We start from the raw sequence: 26,537 nt of genomic DNA, 5'->3' as shown, positions 1-26,537 counted from the left end.
TGGGAAGTATCCTACTTTCATCTAGAAATTTCATTTCATTTTCAGGAAGTTTCTAATTTTCCACTAATGGTAAACTTACTTACTGTTTGATAGCAGGCTTTAAATATTATTCTGATGTGAGACAGTATTAACAGAAAGTGTGTATCAGTACAATAAAGTAAGTACTTAATTTTTATCTAGAAGCAGATATTAATTTGTAGCTTTTTATTTAACTTCTAGCTATATTTCCTTCTCCTACCTCTCTATTTTACTATCAAGTTGTAAGTCACATATCTACATTCATAGAGGGATCCTAAGTAAATATTTCTCTAGGTTGATATTTATTCCAGCTCTCATTTATTTTTCTGTTTTTTAATTACTTCACTTTTTTATAATAGTACAGTTTCCTGGGAAATCTCGGCATGTAAATGAAAGGAGAGAGTTATGGGGGTCCTTATGACATGACACCATACTGTAGAGTTTTATTACCAGGAATCCCTTTCAGCAGCATTTTCTGTCTTTGTGTTATCATGAGGATACATACTTTCTGGATGAGGACTTTCTCCCTCTTTTATTAAAAACATCACTATTTTGATTCACCAAAACTATAATTCCATGTTAGTGATTCATGGATATTTTGGGTAACAGTTGACCATCATTTTCTCAGAATGTATCGTGCCAATAGTAACCAGATAATAAATATTATTGTCAGTGATATATTTTGTGATGTAAGTAGTTACATAGCCATTTTTGTCCCTTACTTGTTTTATTTTCAGTGTTTTTCTGGTTACAGACTAATTCCCATGGTGAAACAGTGAAAACCCTGTATTTCAGTTACCTTGCCGTCCTTCAGAAGGTAGCGAACCACGTTGCTCTGCTGCAGGCTGCCGGCTCGTCCAAACAGCAGGTCTGTGCTGGCTGTTTGAATTGCTTTGCGGTGCTATTTGGTATAAGTATTTTATATTTGGCATAAAATGTCTTAGCCAAATATCCTTATGGTATCTTTGCATGAGATTTAAGAGGAAACTGACTGGCTTGTTTTTTAATTGAGGTGTCAAAGAAGTATATGCACTTAATTTTTTTAGTCAAAATGAGAAACTTAAGCTTAAATTAAAATAACTTCTTTATGCCTCAGATAATGTTCAAGTATTTATTTTCCTAACATCTTTTGATGTAATTACTAAGTGAGATATTTGACAAGTCAATTTCATGTCTACTAATGTGTCTGATTGCATTTATCTAATCTGCTGGATTAAAATAAGGATTTATAATAATCTGTATATTAAATATTAGGAGTGTTTCCCAAAATGACAAAAATCTGTAATTTCAAAGTTGAGGCATAACTTGATCATTTATTTTGGTCATTTCAATTGTGTTTTATTCTGGAGCACAACATACATAAAAAAGAACGTCTTTAAAGCTTTTTTATTCTATATTTTTGTGTAATAATCTGATACTATTTAAATGTAATTTTTAAATCTAATAAGAATTTAATATTGTTCTTCAATTGTACTATTTGCTCTTTGGGAAGCATTCATTTCCTTGTTTTGGAAGTTTTTAAAGACATAATGATAAAATTTGTAGCCATATCATTACTGTAGAACTCATCAAAGCCATATATGAATGTCATTTTAAGGTCTTCTGTATTATTAATCTGATTATTAGTCTGGCATAGCGGAGGTAAAATCCTCAAAGTAGTAGCATTCCTTCTAAAAAGAATTTTTTCATAAACAATCTCAATTCATAGATGTTTAAATGTGTTAAGTTGAAATTTCTTTTCTTCTACCTTTTTCCCTTAAGGAAACAATTATTAAAAGGATATGTGATCAGGTATTTTCCAGATTCCCAGATTTTGTGCAGAAAAGTAAAGATGCAACCTTTGAAACACTTTCTGACCCCAAATACAGTGGAAAAATGAAAGTAAGTGCTCTTCTTTCAGGTTGCATACACACAAGGATGATACACAAAATATTTATCAGGTAGGATGGGGCACCAGCTAACCAGAACAGATGCCTGATCATTCGGAAGAGATGGCAGCACGAACAGCTGGCAGAATTGTACTAGCATTTAGTAGCTAACTGTGTGTGCTGCGACAGCAGGTTCTCAATTAGCAGTCATTAAAGCAAACGTTCCTCAGCGTTTCCTTATTGGTGCACTAGATACATGCCATCTTAATACGCCCTAATAACAAATGTATGCTGTTACCACATATGTAATAGCTTGCCTGCAAACGTTTAAGGAGATCATCAGCAGACGTATAAATGCTACTGCCAGGTAGAAGGGTGAGGACAGGCTGCAGCTTGGAATTACAGAAAGGAACTTCTTAAGGAGTTCAAGGTGGACAGTGCCTCTTATGTCTAGACTGAGTTTTCTGTCTCTTGTTTTTACTTGCTGACCTGGACTGTGAATTGCTTAATCTCATCTGAGACAGGGAAACTGACCTATAGGTGCTGGCAAGGAGGGCTGTGAAAGTGAGGCTAGGTGCTCCAAACATGACCCAGGCCTCTGGGCATTTGGTGACCCCTGGATGAAACACTGATAGCTTTCGGCCTCTTTGCCACAGAATTTGTCGTTTAACCCCTTAACAGTGATTAAGAATCTTTATTTATGGATTCAATGATTTTTATAGAACAATTCCCAACTTTATGTTTTAATTAAGGAAAAAAGTTACTTCTTTTGGCAAAAAAAGAAACAAAAAGGAAGTAATTCAAAGTAATCAGTTGTTTTTGTTTTTGTTTTTTTCTTAAAAACCTGGAAATGTTCTTAGCAGTTAATCAACATAAGCTCACCATAGTTTGATTTGATTTGTCCTCTAAGTTCAAAGAAATAAAATAAAAGCTAGGAAGATTACCTGAAAAACTTGTGTGTGTGTTTTTATTGAGATATAGCTCACATATAACATATTAGTTTCAGGTTTTCATATATGTGTATATAAGGATTTGATATGTGTGTATACTGTGAAACGATCACCACAGTGAGTTTGGAAAGCATCTGTCACCTCACATAGTTCAATTGTTTTCTTATGATAGAAACTTTTAAGATCTAGTCTCTTAACAACTTTAAAATATACAATACAATATTGTTAACTATAGTCACCAGGCTGCTCATTACATCCCCAGGACTTACTTATCTAGTAACTGGAAATTTGTACCTTTTGACTACCTTCACCCATTTTTGCCTGCCTCCCACTCCTTGCTCTGGCAACCACCAACCAGTTCTCTGTACCTGTGAGTTTCTTTTTTTTTAGGTTCCACGTCTAAGTGCAATCATGCAGTGTTTGTCTTTCTCTGACTTACTTCATTTAGTGTAACATCCTTAAGACCTAGCTCTGTTGTCACAAATGACAGGATTTTCTTTTTCAATTAAAAAAGGAATAATAAGCTTTACATACACACATGTATACACACACACTCACACCACATTCTCTTTATCTGTTGACATGTTGAGAGGCACTTACATGTTGTTTACACATCTCAGCTGTCGTAAAGAAAGCTGCAGTGAACATGGGAAGTGCACATATCCTTTTGAGATTGGTTTCATTATTTTGCATGTGATTGTCCAGTTTTCCTAACATCACTTATTGAAGAGACTGTCCTTCCCCATTATATATTCTTGGTTCCTTTGTTATAATTATTTGACCATATATGTGTGGGTTTATTTCTGGCTCTCTATTTTTGTTCCACTAATCTCTGTGTCTTTATTTATGCCAGTGCCATACTGTTTTGATTCCCATAGCTTTGTAATACAGTTCAAAACGAGTAAGTATGCCCCCAGCTCTGTTCTTTTTTCTCAAGATTGCTCTGGCTTTTTGAGTCTTTTGTGGTCCCATACAAATTTTATGATTATTTGTTGTTTTCTGTAACAAATGCTGTTGTAATTTTGGTAGGGATTGGGAGCAGTATAGACATTTTAATAATATTAATTATTCCAATCTGTGAGTGTGCAGTATCTTTCCATTTATGTGTGGCAATGTCTAAGTTAAACACACTCTTACCATGGGATCCAACAATTGTTCTCATTGATGTTTACCTAAATGAGCTAAAAGCTTGCATCTACACAAGCACCTGCACACAGATATTTATAACATTTTATTCATAATTGCCAAAATTTGGAAGCAACCAAGATGTCCTTTGGTAGGTGAATAAACTGTGATGTATCCAGACAATGGAAGTTATTCAACAGTAGAAAGAATGAGCTTTCAAACTACAAAAAGGCATGGGGGCACCTTAAATGCATATTGCTGAGTGAAAGAAGCCAGTCTGAGGAGGCTAAACATTGTATGATTCTGACTATATGACATTATAGAGAAGACAAAACTACAGAGAAAGTAAAATGATCAGTGGTTGCCAGGGGTTTGCAGGCATGGATGAATAGATGGAGCTCCAGGAATTTTTAGGGCAGTGAAACTATCCTGTATAATACTGTAATGGTGGATACATGTCATTATATGTCAAAACCCATAGAATTGTACAATACAATGAGTGAACTCCTGTGTAAACTGTGGACTTCTGTTAATAATAATTTGTAAGTATTCGTTTGTCAGCTGTTACAAATGCACCACCCTAAAGCAGGATGTTAATAATAAGGGAAATTTGTGTGCAGGGGAGGAGTGACGATGGGAGGGCAGAGAGGGAGAGAGTTCCCTGTATATTCTACTCAGTTCCTCTGAAAATCTAAAATTGCTCTAAAAAATAAAGTACCTAAATTTTAAAAAGTTAATGTCTTGTGTAAAATTTAAGTGCACACACTTTATACAGAATCCATTATTTTACAAAGAAGTAAGTTAATGCAAATCTCAGTTTATGTTATTCAAGTATTAAAATAATGTTTACCGGATCTGTGACATTTGTAGTCACCATCTGATTTGTTATCTGAATAGATTTTTTTTTAGCTTCATAGCTTTTTTTGAGGGTTTGGTGGGTAGGGGTCAGAGTTAGTACAATATCTTTCCTTGCTCAACTATTAAGAGTGTTATACTGAGAATAATTTTTTTAACTTTAAAGTTTTAATGCTTGTCATGGAGTAAATAAAATTGCTTGTTTATTGCATAGTTCAGAAAAACCTCAGGCTTACTAAAGAGAATTCCTTTCTTTCCTTTGTAGATTGCTTTCCAATGTTCTGGAGCTGTCATTGCCAGACATGAAAATGCTATTTTAAGAATAATAGTATTACTATTATACTCAGGCTTTGGATTATTTGTTTCCCACAAAAGTACTGTGTGTGTAGGCAAATTTTTGTCATTTTGAGGTCAAAATCAAATCTGAAAGTCAGGGCTTACTGTAAATCGAGGAATAGAGGAGAGAAAATGAGAAGTGTATGTCTGACTATCTTCAGCAGATAAATATAAAGACTTTTAGAACATCTATGTATCAAAACACATTTCATTACATTTACCTAGAGAAAATTCAAGCACTTCCTAAAAGGAATGGTGCTCTGTAATTTAGCTTCTGAACATATTGTAGGTATAAAGAAAGTGTATTTGGGAAATTAAATTAATCTATTTAAATATATCCCATAATATAAATGCTTCCTTTTTATTAAAACCAGATGAGATGAAATAAAAGTCTTTGGGAACTTTACCTCATTTTTGACAATATGATGATGAGTAACATTTCATGTAACATCTAATACTTTACTTCTCTAACTTGGCAAAATGAAAGGAATTAGGATAGACAACTAAGGTTATATTGTATAAAAATAATTTTTAAGAAATTCTCCAGTGATGTTTATTATGTACAAAGTATACTTTTAGTTGGAACTGGTTCACTGATATTCTGTGGTTCATTTCCAGGTCCTTCAGCAGCTTTTAAATCATTGCAGGAAAAACAAAGATAAAGTTCTTCTTTTCTCCTTTTCCACCAAGGTGAGTCTCACGTGAAGTGTGTTCTTGATGGCCCAGCCCTGACTCCTGAGGTATAAAGCCTAAGACACATGACAGCCTCCAGCCACATTTTTTTGTCTTAAACATGCTGTGTAGGAAATGGTAGTGAGGTAAGCAGCTTTTAAAACAGATGCTTAAATCTCAGTTATATCAGGGTAACTGTTAATATTAAACTCAAAGAATAGATTTTTAAATCTCTGTTGATGTTTGTTTTTAATTAAAGTGTTCTCTAGGCATTTAAGAGATTTTAAAATATGGAAAACAGGACAAATAATAAAATATATTTATGAATGATTTGCCAATAATTTTTGTTCGGGTTTAGTAAAAATAAAGGATCCTAAAATTCAGTTTTTTAAAAACAAAGTTTACTGAATGTTAAAGTCAGTTGCAGGATAGTGGGAAGAAATACATTAATGGGTTGAAAGTCAGAGAAATACCTGTTGCTCTTGTAATTAAAAGAAAGGCTGTGAGCAGAAGTACCTAACACTCAATAAATGCCGCCTCTCTATCTGTACGAGAACAGTGACGTTGCCCCTGCGCCCTCTGTGCCTCTCCTCCAGGTGCTCGATGTGTTGCAGCAGTATTGTATGGCATCTGGGCTTGATTACCGGCGGCTCGATGGAAGTACAAAGTCAGAGGAAAGGCTCAGGATCGTGAAAGAGTTCAACAGAACGCAAGATGTTAACATTTGCCTTGTCTCCACAATGTAAGAAAATAAAATGTGATAACTTGATTTTTATCTAACTGCTTTCAAGATTTGGGCTAATTTTTAAACTATTACGGGATTAATTTTCAGTGGTTATGCTTATATTGCTTTGTTTTATTTGGCTTTAAGGAGAATCAGGAAGAATTAATTAATTATGACTGAAATAACAGTATCTTGAGTTTTACCTAACCTTTCCTCTTAATTCTATTATCTCTGAATTCTCCTTATATTAATGGGTTTATAAAGATAACAATCCAAAAATGGACGTTTCCTCCTAGGAATTTTCTGTGGTAGTGTTTTGACTCAGGTCTTGTGGTCAGAATGATTAGACTTAATTGAATAATCAGGTTATTAATTGAATAACTGAGAATCATTGTAGCAATGGTTTTCAGACTTTGCTCAAGGAGCCCTAGGGAGCCCCCTGTGCCTGGTGGGCCAGGCATTTACCTCCTCCATCTCTGCCTGGTCTCAACCTGAGCAGCTCCATATTTATAGGTTTTACAAAAGTTACATCAGTTCTAACACCTATTTATGAATCTCTCATTAAACCTTTTAAAGCATGTGCATACTTTAAGAAAGATTTAAGTCAATCATGACTTCTTACTCAGGTTTTTTTTGTCTTTTATAATAATAATTTTCAATATATTACTAATTCATGCTTACACTTTCTCCTCCATTAAACCCTCTGTATCCTGAAGAACCTCCTTCTAAAGGCTTCTGTACTCTTTTCAATCTGGACTGGCTGTTGTCTAGACCTGATAGAGAACTGCTATCTTTAAGTCTTCTTTCACTTCTCTGACATCCATTTTTCCCGGATTTCATGTCATCTTTTTTCTTGGTTTTCCTCTTGTTTTACTGGAGAATATCTTCAGGTAACTTTGTAAGCCAGGACATGCAGAAAGTTTCTTTGAATATCAGAAAATGTGTTCTGTTTGCCCTCTCACTCAGTTGCTACTTTGGCTAACTATAGAATTCTAGATTGGAAGTAATCTCCTCATATCTTTGATGGTATCAAAGCATTGTTTTCTGGAATTTGATATTGCTGAATAGATGTCTAATGCCTATCTGATTTTCATTCCTCTTTGGGAATTCACAAGAGGATCTCTTCATCTGCGGTATGCTGAAGTTTTGCAGTGATACTTGAGTCTTGATGTGGATATTTATTCATTTATTGTGCTGGGCAGTCTCAATGCTTGCAGTCTTCTTCAACTCTATAAAATCCTCTTTGGTTATTTCTTTGACAAGGGCTTCCCTTCCATTTTCTCCAGTATGTCTCTCTTGCATGCTGGGTTGTCAGATTTTAGAGTTCCTATATTGATTCTTTAAATCTCTGAACTTTTTTTCATATTTTGCCTTTTTATCCTTTTGTTCTATCTTGTGAAAAATGTCATTTTCCACTCTTATTATTTTACTTGAAATAATTTTTAGTCTAAAATTATTCTTGCTTTCTAAGCTCTTTTGGTCTCTGAATTATCTTTCTTCTGGCACATTAACACCTTAAAGTTTAGATTTCCATAATCATCTTATTCAGTTAATTAAAGAAGGGTTAGCTGGAATTTTTTCTTGGGTTGAAATTTTTATTGAACTCATTGAATTTATAAATGACATTGAGAAAAGTTGGAATTTTTATGATATTGAGCCTTTCTATCCATGGACATTTATTAAGTTTCCTTAGAAGCATTCTTTAAATGAATACTTCATTTGACTCTTTATAGCAGTTAACACATAACAATAAACAGTTTTTTGAAGGCATCTTTTTTGGAACATTAAGATATGGTTAAAGTATACTTTTGCTGTATTTATTTGACACAAGAATGAAATGTGGAGGACATAGGAATGAAAAGGCTGTATGCTCATTTTGGGTCTGTCTCAAATACCAGTCCTCAGTTTGAAAAGGGCTATATTTTATTTTATTGCTTAAGTTGTAAGCTTTTGTTTTAGCCATATGAGAACAGGGTAACAGGTTTGAATGTTTAGGATTCTGAGTTACATTATCATCAAACAGAGAATCATCTTTTTCAGATTATCAATTTCCTCATTTGTAAAATGAAGGTGATAGCTCATAGAGCTGTCTTGGGAATGAAAGATTAGGATATATGGAAATAATTTAAGTAGGTGCTCAATAAATGTTAATTTCTATTTTGATAGAAACAGTAGAATATTAACTTCTTCTCTCCCTGAATGATTAGCAGCTGGTGTAAAGCATTATCTAAATGTGAGTTGAGTTATGTGATAGTCTAGGCATTTGAAAAGGGAAACTCGGCAAGATAAAGTCTCAGAGAAAGGCTTTGGAACTTTATTGGAATGTGTTGAAGAAAACAAAATCATCTTATCCTTGGATTCTGATTTTGCCTTCCTTTTAAAAAATACAAAAATCATTATATCATATAATAATTATTAAATATAGGAAATTCAAAACATGGGAAAATAACAGTTACCATGAGGTAAAATATAATAAGCTATACAGGAATTTCATATTGTTAACTCAGTAGATAAACATCATATACATTCAGTTTTGCTAAAAGAATACTTTAGAAAAAATATCTTTAGAAATAACTTCATTCCAAAAGGAATTAGCAGTATTCTAATATGTTTGGTTGATAGAAAAATATATCTAACAAAGCCATTAACTAATTTCATGTTAATAAAAAAATGCCCAAAATATATTTCTTTGGGTAACTTCTGTTCACTGAATATTCACAGGTCATTCACCTGTTCACAGATCAAGTTAAAATGAAGATAAAACTTTTGGCTTTCTATCTAAGTGGCAAAAAGATGACCTATAGCATGATTATTAGACACAACTTCATTCTTCATGACACTCAGAATCACACACTGATTGACTTAGAAACAACTTTCTAAGCAAAATGTGTAACTTGAACTGTAATGCTTTTTTTCTTTTTGGTATCATTAATCTACAATTACAGAAAGAACATTATGTTTACTAGGTTCCCCCCTTCACCAAGTCCCCCCCATATACCCCTTCACAGTCACTGTCCATCTGCGTAGTAAGATGCTGTAAAATCACTACTTGTCTTCTCTGTGTTGTACAGCCCTCCCCGTGTCCCCAACGCACTATACATGCTAATCATAATGCCCTCTTTCTTTTTCCCCGCCCTTATCCCTCCCTTCCCACCCATCGTCCCCAGTCCCTTTCCCTTTGGTAACTATTAGTCCATTCTTAGGTTCTGTGATTCTGCTGCTGTTTTGTTCCTTCAGTTTTCCTTTGTTCTTATACTCCACATATGAGTGAAATCATTTGGTACTTGTCCTTCTCCGCCTGGCTTATTTCACTGAGCATAATACCCTCTAGCTCCATCCATGTTGTTGCGAATGGTAGGATCTATTTTTTTCTTATGGCTGCGTAATATTCCATTGTATATATGTACCACCTCTTCTTTATCCATTCATCTACTGATGGACATTTAGGTTGCTTCCATATCTTGGCTATTGTAAACAGTGCAGCGATAAACATAGGGGTGCATCTGTCTTTTTCAAATTGGAGTGCTGCATTCTTAGGGTAAATTCCTAGAAGTGGAATTCCTGGTTCAAATGGTATTTCTATTTTGAGCATTCTGAAGAACCTCCATACTGCTTTCCACAATGGCTGAACTAGTTTACATTCCCACCAGCAGTGTAGGAGGGTTCCCCTTTCTCCACAACCTTGCCAGCATTTGTTGTTGTCTGTCTTTTCGATGATGGCGATCCTTACTGGTGTGAGGTGATACCTCATTGTGGGTTTAATTTGCATTTCTCTGATGATTAGCGATGTGGAGCATCTTTTCATGTGGCTGTTGGTCATCTAGGTTTCTTCTTTAGAGAACTGTCTGTTCAGCTCCTCTGCCCATTTTTTAATTGGATTATTTGCTTTTTGTTTGTTGAGGCGTGTGAGCTCTTTATGTATTTTGGATGTCAATCCTTTATCGGATCTGTCATTTATGAATATGTTCTCCCATACTGTAGGATACCTTTTTTGAACTGTAGTGTTTTTGTAATTATTCTCTGATAATATTAAGCTAAGGATTTAGGGTACTGTACTTCAAAAGTCAATTTTTCCAGATGATATAGGCACCTCTAAATATTCTAGTACCATGAATCATAGTCTGAAAGGCCCGTAAGAAAAACCATTTTGTATTTATCTTACCCTTAGTCCAGCAAACTGTCTTAATTTACCCAGAAAGATGAGGGTATTTCTTTTGTTATATGCCCCAAGAGAGATTCTAAACCACTCTTCAAATAAGCCATTAGAATCATATACCTATTGTTAAAATCTGCCTGTACTGATTTATTTTATTATGTTGTCTAACCAATCTCACACTATTTTATTCAACTCAGTTGTTTTCATTGACCCTTAATGTGAGATAAAAAGAACAAGAATTTTTTTTTTTGCCATTGTGGGGTTTATAATACAATAAATGCTTTACTGCAGTTATACTTAAAGTTCCATGAGCATTTAGAGAATAGATATCAAGAAAGATAGAAGGCTTGTGATGTTTAAACTGACCCTTTATGGATATAAGAAGAAAAAGGAAAAGCAAGTTTATGTAAAGGGGTTTTTAAGGAGAGAGTACAGCATAGGTACAAAAATGAGTGGAGAATTTACATGGCTAGAACTTAACATACATGGAGGGAAAAGCTGGATATATGACTAGGAGGAATCACTAGTTAACTTAAAGAGATATTGAACATTCTGTGATAGATCCTAGAAAAGAAAAGATGTAAAAGATTAAGCCCCAGCTTTTAAAGTTTATAACTAAAAAAGTAGGATGGAGGGAAGAGTTGTTACAAAATATGTAAAAGGATGGTTTCAAAATAGTATAGTAAATGCAAAATAGAAGGAAGCAAAGGGGAGGGATATTTAGTCCATGTTTCATGAGTGATGCTTAAAGGATAAGTAGAAATTAGGCAAATAAGTGAGCAAAGAAAACTGCCAACAGTGTATGAAGGCATCTTTAAGTATATTGGTAGTTCTATATGATAAAGGTCAAGAATATAGCTGCAGAGGTGGTAGGCCTCATTATTGAGGCCTGGAGGGTTGGTCTCTGATGGGTAAGGATTGTGAGATTGTAAACAGAGGAATGGATTATGTAGTTTTTTATATTCTGTGCTTAAAATAATTTTTTATAATATGAAAATGGATTTAAGATCTGAGGTAAGGGATACAGGAAGCCAGTGGAGTAACACATATGGGAGTGATATAATAAGGGCTTGGAGTAGGGCAGTGGAAGTAGGAATGGGGGAGGGTCACATGAGAAAAACATCTTTGAGGTAAATTTGACAAGACTTGATATTGGTTGGCTTTTTAGTTGTTAATTTTCCCTTTACATCTGTCAGTGGCAAGTTCCCTTAGTTTTCCTTAATCTGAGAATGTCATGATTTCCTTTTCATTCCTGAAGGCTACTTTTGCTGGATATAGAATTCTAGATCAACAGTTCAACACTTTAAAAATATACTACTTCCTTCTGGCCTCCATGGTTTCTGATGAGAAATCCACTGTCATTTAAATTGGTGTTCCATTAAAAGCAGTATGTCATTTTTGTCTGCCTGCTTTCAAGACTTTGTCTTCTGTTTTCAGAAGTTTATTTATGATGCGCCTAGGCATGGATTTCTTTTGAGTTTATCCTTTTTGGAGATCACACAACTTTTTGATTCTGTCAGTGTATGTCTTCCCAGATTTGGGAAGTTTTCAGCCATGTTTCTTGAAATACTTTTACAGTTTCACCCTCTGTTTTCTCCTGAGACTATAATTATATGAGTATTAGCTCTTTTGTTATTGTCCCTCAGGTCTCTAAGACGCTGTTCATTTCTTTTTCAGTACAGTCTCTTTGTGTTCTTTAGATAGACTAAAAAATATCCACCTGTTCTTATGTTTACTCATTCTGTCCTCTGTCATCTCTACTGTACTACTGAGTCCATCCAACGAGTTTTGTAACTCAAGTTATTTTTCAGTTCTAAAAATTTCATTTGGTTCTTCTTTATATCCTCTTTGCTAAGACTTTCTTTTTTTAGTTGTTTCAAGAGTATTTGTAATTGCTTTTTTGGAGCATTTTTATTATGGCTGCATTAAAATTCCTGTCAGGTGATTCCAGCATCTGACTCATTGCAGTGTTACTGTCTCATGGTTTTCTCAGTCAGGTTGAGATTTTTCTAGATGGTGGTATGACTAGTAATTTTTACTGTGTGCTAGACATTTGGATATTATATTATGATTCTCTCTGTATTTTTAAATATGTTTTATCGTGCCAGTCATGCAGAGGTGGAAATCTACATTTCTTACTTGGTCTCTGTTGATACCTGAGAATGAGGTGCTTCATCACTGTTTCTGCATGGCCTCCACACACTGTACAGAGGGGACTTGGTTATAGCTGGGCAGAAATGAAAGTCCCAGCTCCTCAATCAGTTTTCTCTGACCCCACCCGGGTTGTATTGAAAAGCACTGCATTATAGTCAGGCAAAAGCAGAAATCTATTTTCCTCATTCAGCCTTTGTTGACCAGGTAAGGGATGGGGCCACAGATTTTTTCCATGGTATTTGCAAGTGTATGTTGGTTATTATCTAACGTTTTTCTGTTTAAGACGCTAAACCTTTCCTGGTTCTCTGGCTAAAGGAAGATGACTTTTCTTGGGGCTTTTTTGCCTGTGGCTGTTGGCATTTCCAGTTCTCTGGCTTCTCCAGACCCAGTGTGGGATATATTAGGCAAAAAGAAAGCCAGAGAACTCACTGCCTTATCATTCCTTAAGGTGGTAGTCCCTAGCCAATTGGCATTCTCTGCCTTTCAGAGTCTTATGTTTATTTTATATGTGATGTCCAGGGTTTTATTGGCACTTGGAGGGATAAGGAAAAGCTTTTCTACTCCTGGACTGATTTTTTTAAAATGTGTCTATTACTTTATTTAGCTGGAATATACAGTTTTTTAAAAATTATGTTAGGAAAATCTTAAAGTATTTGAGTATCCAAAAAATGTAAAAACCAACACAATCTATTTAAATGGGCTCTAATGGTCATATTTTTAGGGATAGAGTGATAGAAAAACAGTATTCCATAACTCTTTCATTTGTGGCATATTTTATTTTAATCACCTTTTATGATGTTAATGTAATATTATGTTGAATTGATTTGTTTATGGGCTCAGTTGTGTCAAATTGAGTTACAGAGCAAAATTTATGTTTGTTGTTTTAATGTGCTCTTTTCTGTTCCTTTAGGGCTGGTGGACTAGGCCTCAATTTTGTTGGTGCCAATGTTGTTGTATTATTTGACCCTACTTGGAATCCGGCCAATGATCTTCAAGCCATTGACAGGTATAATACAAACTTTAAAGTGATCTGCAAATACTTTTAATCTAAAAATGCTCCTGAACACTTTAGGTTGCTTATGATATGATTGTGATTAGAAAATAGGGGAAAAACTTCTAATTAAGATAACCTTGAACTAACAAATCTAAATGGTAAAACAGTCATAGCCTTTATTTTCCATCCATCTCAAAATTCCATTCTTATAGCAGAATTGATTTAGGAAGAAAGAATAAACCCATAATACTGCTGAAAATTAGAAAAGGTCATTATTAGTAGATCAGAAATTTTGAGAAACTCCTAGAAGACAGAAGGCAAAGAGAGTCTGTATGATCAAGAAACCAGCAGAGAAAAGCCACAATCCAAACTTAGCAGAAGAGCAAAGGAAAACTCCAAGCATGGGGTCAGCAACCACAGGATATGTGGGAGCAAAGCAGAGTGCATCCTGCTGGAAAATTAATTAATATTTTAACACTAAAACACGTTCCTCTTCCATTTCCCCTTAATGGGTGCTCCTTGATCAAAGCTTAAAGTATCATTTCATAAATTTTATAAGTGGGGAATCTGACTGCTAAAAAGTTTCTATAGGGCATTAGGACTGGAGCATAAAGTATGGCTAAATCTAAAGTAGTCTCCCCAAGCACAAAAATGGGGAAACAATTATTAGACCTGTGTACCTGCATGGAAACCCAGGCCAGCTTTCCTATACAATCCACCCAGTTCCTCTTTTGAATGGAAAATTAAGAATTAAGAGATATTTTAATAAAACTAGCAGTGTGAAAGAAAGGTGAAAAACAGACCCTGAAAGAAATAAAATAAGATAGGATACCATGAAAAAAAGTGCAGAGAAAACTCAGAAATTCTTAGAAATTAAAACTACTACCAAAATAATTCAGTAGGTCTGAATAATAAAATAGAGAGGATTAAAAGTGGAAATGTATATGGAAATAAAAGGAATGACTATTTTAGGACAGAAATAATGGTTGAGGGGAGAGAAAACATACGTATTTGATATTTCTAAGTTCCAAAGAGAAAGAAAAAGGTGAAAAGATGCCAGAGTGAGTAAGAGGGAAAGAAAATTATTTATAAAACAAAGACAAAAAGAGCAAAACAGATTACAGCAAAGAAATGAGAATCACATTCATTTCTGCAGGTCAGACTTTGAAGAACAGACTTTTCTTCTGAATTATAGGATTCTAGAAGACAATAGAGTTGTCAAAGTGACAATTCATATGACTGTATCTAGAAGAAAATTATTTTGACTTGAAGCTGTAATCAGTGGATAAAACATGAATATGTGGAGACAAAGCAACTTTTGTCATCTAAGAACTGAGCAATGTATTACTCAGGGTCTGAAAACATTACCCAAGAATATAATCCAACATGAAATATTCTACACATAGGAAGACATACATAGAGCAGTGATCATCAGAAAAAGCTCTGCTATTTAAAAAGTCTACATAAGTGTTGATAGTTTGAGAGAGATTTAATGTAGTTATAAAGAATGAGAGATGATATAAGAAAATAATAAAACTAAAACTATGTAATTTCAATAAAACAACAAGGGTGGGGAGGAATTGTATTAGAATATTTCAGTTTTCAAAATGTATGCCAAAAACATGTTTATATGCTAGTAAAAAATTTAAGAGCACCAACAAAAAGAGCAGGGCATAGTGATTCTTGGCTCACTCTGAAAACACCGAGACTCAAGCTCCACCCTCCAGGTATCTCAGCTCTGCAGGTCCAGGGTGGGGTTCTACAGTCCACATTTTAAAAACTCCTCAGGTTGTACATGAAAGGACAATATCAGCAGGTTGAAAGACAGCCTACAGCATAGGAGAAAATATTTGCAAATCACATTTGTGGTAAGGAATTAATATCTAGAATATATTTTTAAAAAAATCCTAAAATTCAACAACCAAAAAATAACAACCCAGCTCAAAAATGGAGAAAGGACTTGAATGGACATTTATTCCAAAAAGATAGAAAATGGCCATTAAGCACTTGAAAAGATGCTCAACATGACTAATCATTAGGGAAATGCAAAGCAAAACTAAAAAGAAATATCACTTCACACCCATTAGGGTGACTACTATTAAAAAATAGAAAACAGAAGTCATGGTGAGCATATGGAAAAACTGGAACTCTTGTGCATTGCTGGTGGAAATTATAAAATGGTGTAGCTGCTGTGGAAAACAATATGGTGGTTTTCAGAAAATTAACCGTAAAATTGCGATATCCTCCAACAATCCCACTTCTGGGTATACACCAAAGAATTGAAAGCGGAAACTCAGAGAGATTTGCACACCTGTGTTCAAAGTACTCAACCTTAAAAAGGAATTAAATTGTTTTTTTCTTTCAGTTTTATTGAGCTGTAATGGGCATATAGCAATGTATAAACTTGAATTACTTCTATTAGGAAATGATCATCATAGTAAGTCTAGTTAACATCCATCATCTCATAGATACAAAAAATAAGAAATGAAATTCTGATATGTGCTACATCATGGATGAACCTTTAAGACATTGTGCTAATTGAAATAAGATTAAAAAAGACAGAGATTTTATGATTCCACTTATATGAGGTATCTGGAATAGCCAAATTCATAGAGATAGAAAGTACAATGGTGGTTTACAAGGGGCCAGGAAGAGGTGGGGAATGGGGAGTCACTGTTTAATGGGTACAGAGCTTTAGTTTGTTATGAGGACAAAGTTATAGAGATGAAGGTCATGGTTGCAAAACATTGTGAAGTTTCTTAATGCAACTGAACTATACATTTAAAAATGGTTAAATGGTAATTCTTATGTATATTTTACCACAATTTTTGAAAAACCACCCAAGGCAATTACGACAAAATTGATCTTTAAGTCTACTTTGAGAAATCAGATATAAAACATCCAAACAGAACTTCCAAAAGAAATTTTAAAAGTGCACTGAGAAAATATAATTATTTTAGTAAATGATAGGAAATATGAGTATATAGGAAGAGATGGAAGAAAGAATAATGGAAAATACAAAAGATAACATAAACTGTCAGAAATAAGGCAAAATAAAAATATGAGTGAGTTAAAATTCCCTTTTAAAAAAAAGAAGGTAAAAAGGAAAAATGAGATTGAGGATTATTCTATTATATATATATATAAATATATATAATTTTAAAAAGCAAAAGAAGAGTGGCAATATTAATAACAATCAAAATATTAATATAATTCAAGGCAAAACCATTAAGGAAAGCAAAATTGGGATACAAGCCATGAGGAAAGTGTAATAGTCACTATATAACAAAACCAGAACTCTTATAATATGATGGGAGGTGGACAGATCCACAGTAATGATGGAAAACTTATTATATCTCTCTCAAAAAAATTAATAGATTAAGTAGGCAAAGAGGAAGTACATAAATTATTTGAATAAGTTACCTAGCTTAATTGAATAAATATGTAAAACCAGGTAACAACTGGGAATACCCAATCTTTCAAATGTTTGTAGACCATATTTTTAAATGACTATATGTTTTAATAGAAATCACGAAGACTAGATTCCATGGCTCCAATCCAAAAAAATCCTAGAAAATAGCAATAAATGTGTAACTGATAAAAACCTAGCCATATGGACACTATATAATATTTTTAACTTATGTTAAAAAGGAAATCAAAGAGTAAGGTCAGCAAGATGATGGACTAGGAACCCCTAGGTTTGTTTCCCCATAGAAGAATTAAAAGAACAATTAGACTGGTTAATAACTTTCAGGAGTTCTGTACACCAGTCACATCTACAGTAACCAAGTGAATTCCCAATCAAGAAGAAGCTATATTCAAAATGGCAGGAAATTTTGTAGCCTTTCTACTCATCCTTTCCTCACCCTCTAGTGCAGCACAGCCAGGAGGAAGCACCCAATTCCATTTCCTCCTGCAGTCTGGAAGGAGCAGTGTAGAACTTTTGCACCTTTCTTAACTGTGGGCTGGCAGAGGGACTGGTTTCTGTTTCACCTGACTCAATATAGGTGAGGATGGCATAGCTCAGATCTCAAGACTGGCAAAAGCTATGGAAGGCAGTGGGAAAGCTTCATGGTGCATGAAAGTTACAGTGGGACCATGCACCTGCAGACACATGGGATATGAGATTATGAGTAGAGGAATACAATATAATATTAAGGCCCTGAGAACCTGAGGTAAGATTCTTTGGGAATTTAAGACATCTTAAAGTATTTGTATATGCAGGGGAAATCTTACACACACACACACACACACACACACACACACACACGACACATAACCAGAAATGACCTAAGAAGATTTTAAGCTTAAGCTGCTCCCAAGGCTCAAGAGACACCTGGCTAATTAGTGAATAATTTCCATACCAGTCTGCAAAGACTGGGAGAAGTGGCTCTCTTATCAAATGGCCAGTTTCCAACAAGAAAAATAAAGCATCCAAAGAAAATAGCCCACTTCAAGGAACAAAATAAATCTCTAGAAACTGTGCCTAAAGAAATATAGGCATAGGACTTACTAAACAAAGACTTCAAAACAACTCTTCTAACTCTAAGAGCTAAATGAAACATAAACAAAGAACTAAAGGAAATCAGAAACCCAATGTAAGAACAAAATGAGAATATCAACAAAGAGGTAGAAATTATTTTAAAAAAACAGGAACTCTGGACTTGAAAAATACAATAACTGAATTGAAAAAGCACCACAGGTGTTCAACAGAACAGACAGAAGAAAAGAGCCAACTGACTTGAAGGCAGATCTGAAGACCAAAAAGAAAAATGGTGAAGAAAAATAAACATAGCCTAAGAAACCAACAGGACTCAACAAATAGGTGCATTATAGGTATTCCAAAAGGAGAGAGAAAAGGACGAAAGTTCTTTGAGTAATGACTGAAATAATAAGATCGCAAATTTGAGGAATGACATGGGTAAACAAAAGAAGTTCAACAAACTCTAGATAGGATACACCCAAAGAGACCCACACCAAGACATATTATCAAACTGTCAAAAGTCAAAGACAAGGGAATCTTTAAAGTAGCAAGAAAAAATTGACTTGTAATATATAGGGGATCTCCAGTAAAATTATCAGTGGGTTTCTCAGCAGAAACCTTACAGGCCAGAAGGCAGTGGGATGATATATTTAAAGCACCAAAATAAAAAACCATCAAATGAGAATTCTGTATCAGGCAAAACTGTCCTTCAAAAATAAGAGAGGAATTAAGACATCCCCAGAATCACAAGCTGCAGAAGTTATTACCAGTAGACATGCCCTACAAGAAATGCTAAAGAGAGACTTACAAGTTCAAATGAAAGAACTCTTAACAGTAACTGAAAGCCATATGAAAATATAAACTTCTTGAGTACAGGCAAGTGCATGGACAAATACAAAAAAACCAGTATTATTGTAATTTTGGTTTATAATTCTACCTTTTATTTTCTACATGATTTAAAAGACAAATTATAAATCTGTGTTAAAGGATACATGACATAATATAATTTCTGACATCAGTAGTATGAAAGTGGGGGAAAGCTGTAAAGTAGGTTTTTTTAGTGCAATTGAAATTAAGTTGGTATCAATTTAAGATAGATTGTTATAACTTTTGGGCATTATATTTAATCTTCATGGTAACCACAAAGAAAATACGTATAGACTGCATACAAAAGGAAATGAGAAAGGAATCAAAATGTGTCTTTTAAAAATTACATAATGCAAAGGGAGGCAGTAATTGAGGAAATGAGGGACAAAATAGTTATGAGACATACAGAAAACAAAATGGCAAATTCCATTTTATTTGGATTAAACTCCCCAATCAAAAGACATAGATTGGCAGTATGGATTAAAAAATAAGAAACAGTATCCCAACTATATGCTGCCTGTAAAACACTTACATTAAATCTGAGAACACGCAGAGGTTAAAAGAGAAAGGAAGGAAAAAGATATTCTGTACAAATAGTAACTAAAAGAAAGCAGGAATGGTTATACTAATTTAAGAAAAAATAGACTTTAAGTTGAAAACCGTTACAAGAGATGAAGAAGGATATTATACAATGTTAAAAAAATAAATTTGCCAAGAAGCTTTAACAATTATAATGCACCAAACCTCTGAGCTCCAAAATATATAAAGTGAGTATTGACATAATTGAAAAGAGTAATAGACAGCTGTACAATAGTAGTAGAGGCTTTAATGCCCCATGTTCAATAATGGATAGACCATCCAGTCAGAAGATCAGTAAAGAGGACTTGAACAATGTTATAAACAGATTGGACCTAACAGTCATATACAGAACTCCTTTCTAGCAACAGCAAAATACACATTTTTTTTTCAAGTGCACATAGAACTTCTCCATGGTAGACCATATGTTAGGCCACAGAACATGTTAATAAATTCTAAAAGATTGAAATTGTATAATTTCTTCTCCAGTCACAATAGAGAGAAACTAGAAATCAACAGCAGAAGAAATAGGAAAACTCACAGATATGTTGAAATTAAACAACACACTCTTAAGCAACCAATGGGTCAAAAAAAGAAATCACAAGGAGAAAATGAAAATGAAGACACACCATACCATAACTTATGCAATGTAGTGAAAGCAGTGCTAAAAGAGAAATTTATAGCTGTAAATGCGTACATTAAAAAAGAAGGGTCTCAAATCAATCTAACCTTATATCTTAAGGAACTAGAAAAAGAAGAACTAAACTCAAAGCTAGCAAAAGGAAGGAAATAAAAGATTAGAGCATAGATAAATGAAATACAGGCTAAAGAAAAAACAACAGGAAAAAGATGAATGAAACCAAGAGTTATTTTTTCACATAGATCAACAAACTTGACAAATCTTTAGCTAGATTAACTAAGAAAAAAAGGAGACTGAAATAACTACAATTAGAAGGAAAAGAGGGACATTACTACTGGTTTTACAGAAATAGAAAGGATTATAATACAGTACTATAAACAAGTATGCATGAACAAATTGGATAACTAAGTGAAATGCATAAATTCTGAGAAATATATAGCTTACCAAGACTGGTTCATAAAGAAATAGAAAATATGAATAGACCTATAACTAGAAAGAAGTAATAAAAAATGCCACAAATAAAATACCAGAACCAGATGAATTCATTGGTGAGTTCTACCAAACATTTAAAGAAGAACTAATACCAATCCTTTTCAAACTCATCCAAAAAATTAAAGATGTAGGAGCACTACCTAACTCATTCTGTAAGGCCAGCAGTGCCCTGATACCAAAGCCAAGCAAAGACACTGTAAGAAAAGGAACTGCTAACCAAAATTCCTAATGAATATTTTTGCAGAAATCCTCAGCAAAATATTAGCAAACCAAATTCAACAGCATATTATGGTTTATATACCGTGTACAAGTGGGATTTATCCTGGAATGCAAGGATGGCAAATGATGCAGGAAAAGCATTTGACAAAATTCAATCCCCTTTCATGATAGCAGACTAGGGATAGAAGGAAAGTACCTCAACATAATAAAATGCATTTGTGAAAAACCTGCAGATAACATCATAATCAATGTTGAAAGACTGAATGCTTTCCTTTAGGATCAGGAACAAAACAAAGATGCCTACTTTCACCACCTGTGTTCAGAATAGTACTGGAAGTCCTAGCCAGAACAGTTAGGTAAGAAAAAGAAATAAAAGGCATCCAGATTGGAGAGGAAGAAGTAAAACTGTCTTTGTTCACAGATGGCATGATCTTATATGTAGAAAACCCTAAAGATTCCACACATAAAAACCGTTCAAGCTAATAAACTGATTCAGAAAAGTTGTAGGATACAAAGTCCACATGCAAAAATCAATTTCATTTCCATATACTAGCAATAAACAGTCTGAAAGGAAAATTTTAAAAATAATTCTGTTTAACAATAGCATAAAAAACTTATGAATAAAACAAGGAAGCAAAAAGCTTATACACTGCAAACTAAAAAATATTGCTGAAAGAAAGTTGCAGGATACAAAATTAATACACAGAAATCGGTTGCTTTCCTATACACTAATAATGAACTAACAGAAAGAGAAATCAGGAAAATAATTCCATTCACAATTGCATCAAAAAGAATAAAATACCTAGGAATAAACCTAACCAAAGAAGTTTAAGACCTATACCCTGAAAACTACAAGACACTCGTAAGAGAAATTAAAGAGGACACTAACAAATGGAAACTCATTCCATGTCTTGGCTAGGAAGAATTAATATTGTCAAAATGGCCATCCTGCCTAAAGCAATCTACAGATTCAATGCAATGCCTATCAAAATACCAACAGCATTCTTCAATGAACTGGAACAAATAGTTTCAAAATTCATATGGAACCGCAAAAGACCCCGAATAGCCAAAGCAATCCTGAGAAGGAAGAATAAAGCAGGGGGCATCTCACTTCCCAACTTCAAGCTCTACTACAAAGCCACAGTAATCAAGAATACTTGGTACTGGCACAAGAACAGACCCACAGAACAGTGGAACAGAATAGAGAGTCCAGATATTAACCCAAACATATATGGTCAATTAATATACAATAAAGGAGCCATGGACATACAATGGGGAAATGACAGCCTCTTCAACAGCTGGTGTTGGCAAAACTGGACAGCTACATGTAAGAGAATGAAACTAGATCATTGTCTAACCCCATACACAAAAGTAAATTCAAAATGGATCAAAGACCTGAATGTAAGTCATGAAACCATAAAACTCTTAGAAAAAAACATAGGCAAAAATCTCTTGGACATAAACATGAGTGACTTCTTCATGAACGTATGTCCTCGGGCAAGGGAAACAAAAGCAAAAATGAGCAAGTGGGACTATATCAAGCTGAAAAGCTTCTGTACAGCAAAGGACACCATCAGTAAAACAAAAAGGCATCCTACAGTATGGGAGAATATATTTATAAATGACAGATCCTATAAAGGCTTGACATCCAAAATATATAAAGAGCTCACACACCTCAACAAACAAAAAGCAAATAATGGTCAGAGGAGCCGAACAGACAGTTCTCCAAAGAAGAAATTCAGATTGCCAACAGACACATGAAAAGATGCTCCACATTGCTAGTTATCAGAGAAATGCAAATTAAAACCACAGTGAGATATCACCTCACACCAGTAAGGATCACCACCATCCAAAAGACAAACAACAACAAATGTTGGCGAGGTTGTAGAGAAAGGGGAACCCTCCTATACTGCTGGTAGGAATGTAAACTAGTTCAACCATAGTGGAAAGTAGTATGGAGGTTCCTCAAAAAGCTCAAAATAGAAATACCATTTGACCCAGGAATTCCACTTCTAGGAATTTACCCTAAGAATGCAGCAGCCCAGTTTGAAAAAGACATATGCACTATGTTTATCACATACTATTTACAATAGTCAAGAAATGGAAGCCACCTAAGTGTCCATCAGTAGATGAATGGATAAAGAAGAGGTGGTACATATACAGAATGGAATATTATTCAGCCATAAGAAGAAAACAAATCCTACCATTTGCAACAACTTGGATGGAGCTAGAGGGTATTATGCTCAGTGAAATAAGCCAGGTGGCGAAAGACAAGTACCAAATGATTTCACTCATATGTGGAGTATAAGAACAAAGAAAAAACTGAAGGAACAAAACAGCAGTAGAATCACAGAACCCAAGAATGGACTAACAGTTACCAAAGGGAAAGGGACTGGGGAGAATGGGTAGGAAGGGAGGGATAAGTGGGGCGATAAAAGAAAGGGGGCATTACGATTAGCACTTATAATGTGGGGGGGCACAGGGAGGGCTGTGCAACACAGAGAACACAAGTAGTGATTCTACAGCATCTTACTATGCTGATGGACTGTGACTGAAATGGGGTTTGTGGGGGGTACTTGCTGATGGGGGGAGTCTAGTAAACATAATATTCCTCATGTAATTGTGGATTAATGATACCCCCCCCAAAAAAAAAAAAATATATATGTATATATATTGCTGAAAGAAATTAAAGAAGATGCATATAAATGGAAGAACATCCTAAGTTAATGAATCAGAGAATTTAGTATTGTTAAAATGTTGATATTGTTCAAAGCTCTCTATAAATTCAGTGTAATCCCTATTGAAATTCCAAAGATGTTTTTGGCAGAAACAGAAGTAAAGGATTAAGAGAGCACTGTGAACAACTGTATGCCAACAAGTTTGAAAGCCTAAATAAAATGAACACCTGGAAACATAACCTACCAAGATTGGATTATGAAGAAATAGAATGTCTTAATAGCTGTACAATAACTAAGGAAATTGAATCAGTAATTGAAAACCTCTCAATAAAAATCCAAGACCAGATGGCTTCACTGGTGAAATCTATAATACATGCAAAGAATTAACACCAGTTCTTCTCAAACTCTTCCAAAATGTTGAAGAGGAGGGATGCTTCCTAACTCATTCTCTGAGGCCAGACTGACTTTGACACCAAAACCAGGCAAAGATCCTATAAGAAAAGAAACTAGAGGTCAATATCCCTTATGAATATCAATGTAAAAATCTTCAGTAAAATATGAGCAAACTTAACTAAGCAACATATTAAAAGAATGATATATAATGACCAACTTGGATTTATTACTGGAATGTTAGGATGGTTCAACACTCTAAAATTAGTCTATGTAATACATCACATAAACAGAAAGAAGGAAAATGAATCACATCTCAATTGATGCAGAAAAGGCATTTGACAAAATTCAACACTCTTTCCTGAAAAAACCAACAAACTATGGATAGAAGGTGACTACCTCAACATAGTAAAGGCTGTTCATGAAAAACCCACAGATGACATCATACTCAATTGTAAAAAATTGGAAGTTTTTCCTCTAAGAACAGCAATAAGGAAAGGATGTGTGTTTTCAGCACAAAAGGACAAATACTATATGATCTCACTAATATGCTGTACCTAGGCCTGTCAGGTTCAGAGGCAGGAAGTAGGATGGTGGTCGCCAGGGGCTGTGGCTGGGAATGGGAGTTACTGTTTCACACTAAGTGTTTCAGTTGGGAAAGATGGAAAGCATGTAAATGGATAGTCATGATGGTTCAATGGTATGGTGTTAGAACAGTGTGAGTGTATTTACAGTTACTGAGCTGTACCTTTAAAAATGGTAAAAATGATTAAGTTTTATATTTATGTATATTTTACCACAATAAAGAGGAAGTCAAGAGAGAAGAATTGATTAAATTCGACAGAAAGAAAACTGTTTAAAAAAATGAAATCACTGTGAATCAGTATTTAAGTTCTGATGTTAGAGTTTTGCATTTATTTCTCAGAAAGGAAAGACTGAAAGTAAGTGAAAAAAAGGGTATCGTTTAGAAAACTAGAAAAAGAGCAACAAAGTAAATATAGGGAAAGTACAAGAAATTGTGTAAGTTATTAAAAACAAAAACAATTTTAAATCATTGAAAAGAGTAAAACAGACAGACTTTTGAGAAGTCTAATCTGAATTAAAAAGGCAGATACACAGAAAAGCTTAGGAAGTGGAAAGGCCATATAACCACTACCTTTTTATTATAATATGTAACATTTTTATGTTCAGGTTTATACAAATACATTTGGAAATCTACATGAAAAAAGGCCTTTTTCTAGAAGATTGTAAGTGATTAAGATTGTCTAAAGATAAAGTATAAAAATATACTCAGATAATCGTAGAAGAAACTGAAATAATAGTCAGAAATCTATAACTTCATATGGTTATTAGACCCAGTTTTGGGAGATATTTTAATTAATGGAGAAATTTCATTTGCTTTTCAGTGTTACATAAAAAAAAATACTTGTTGATCATTTAGTGTTTATAAGACATCTTGTTAGACTCTATGGGCATTCAAGCAAGTCAGATATGGATTTAAATTATAGAGATTTAAATTATCCATTACTATTTGCTTGATAGTTATATGCAGCTTATAATACATGGTGTTAATAAGATCACCCCAATTATGATACACATAATACTGTGCTGTGTACAAAGCAAAGCAAATTAGCCTGTTATGTCCAGAAGCCACCTCCTGAACCAAAATTGTTTCACTTGATTTCTGTTGCTCTTGCTTTTTGTCTTTTTGCAGAGCCTATAGAATTGGGCAATGCAGGGATGTCAAAGTGCTTAGGCTGATATCCTTGGGAACTGTGGAGGAGATCATGTACTTACGACAGGTGTACAAGCAGGTAAATATATTTCCCTCTGTTTTATGAAGAAGTAAACATTTAAGGGGATTAAAAGGTACAAACTTTCAGTTATTAAAAAAAGGATGCAACATACAGCATAGGAAATACAGCTAATAACACTTGACAGCTGTGTATGATCACGACATAGCTACATTTATTGTGGTGACCACTTGTAATGTCTATTAATGTTGAATCACCATGTCATACACTTGAAATGAATATAATATTGTATGTTAACTATACTTTAATTAAAAGAAAGTAAACATTTGTTTTCAAGGATTAGGAACAAACTTGTATAAAAGTATATTTTTAATTTTATTCTAACTATTTATAATATGAAATATAATAAAATTATGAAATACACTCTAGAATATACTTCTATAAAACATTAATTCTTAGGTTCATTGAATTTTAGAGCTGAAAGTTTCTTAGACCAGTACTTCTTAAACTTTAATGTGCATTTGAATCACCTAGGGATCTTTAAAATATAGATTCTGATTTAGTAGGTTTGGGTGGAGTGCAAGAT

General features: G+C 34.1%; 1 protein-coding gene across 6 annotated transcripts in view; it reads left to right on the top strand.

Annotated features, from left to right (window-relative positions):
• ERCC6L2 (ERCC excision repair 6 like 2) overlaps positions 1-26,537 on the top strand; it is a 210,056-nt gene that overhangs the window by 91,866 nt on the left and 91,653 nt on the right. For 5 of the 6 annotated variants that reach the window (XM_036904383.2, XM_036904385.2, XM_036904380.2 and 2 more), the window contains exons 8-13: positions 773-886; positions 1,780-1,899; positions 5,771-5,842; positions 6,421-6,566; positions 13,769-13,864; positions 25,912-26,011. In XM_036904383.2, coding sequence (XP_036760278.2) covers positions 773-886; positions 1,780-1,899; positions 5,771-5,842; positions 6,421-6,566; positions 13,769-13,864; positions 25,912-26,011 — 648 coding nt within the window. The remainder of the gene's footprint in view (positions 1-772; positions 887-1,779; positions 1,900-5,770; positions 5,843-6,420; positions 6,567-13,768; positions 13,865-25,911; positions 26,012-26,537) is intronic. The other variant, XM_036904381.2, reaches the window with a different exon arrangement.

Source organism: Manis pentadactyla, chromosome 3 (assembly GCF_030020395.1).
Source record: "Manis pentadactyla isolate mManPen7 chromosome 3, mManPen7.hap1, whole genome shotgun sequence".
NCBI lineage: Eukaryota > Metazoa > Chordata > Mammalia > Pholidota > Manidae > Manis > Manis pentadactyla.
This window is presented reverse-complemented; position numbering and strand designations above follow the sequence as displayed.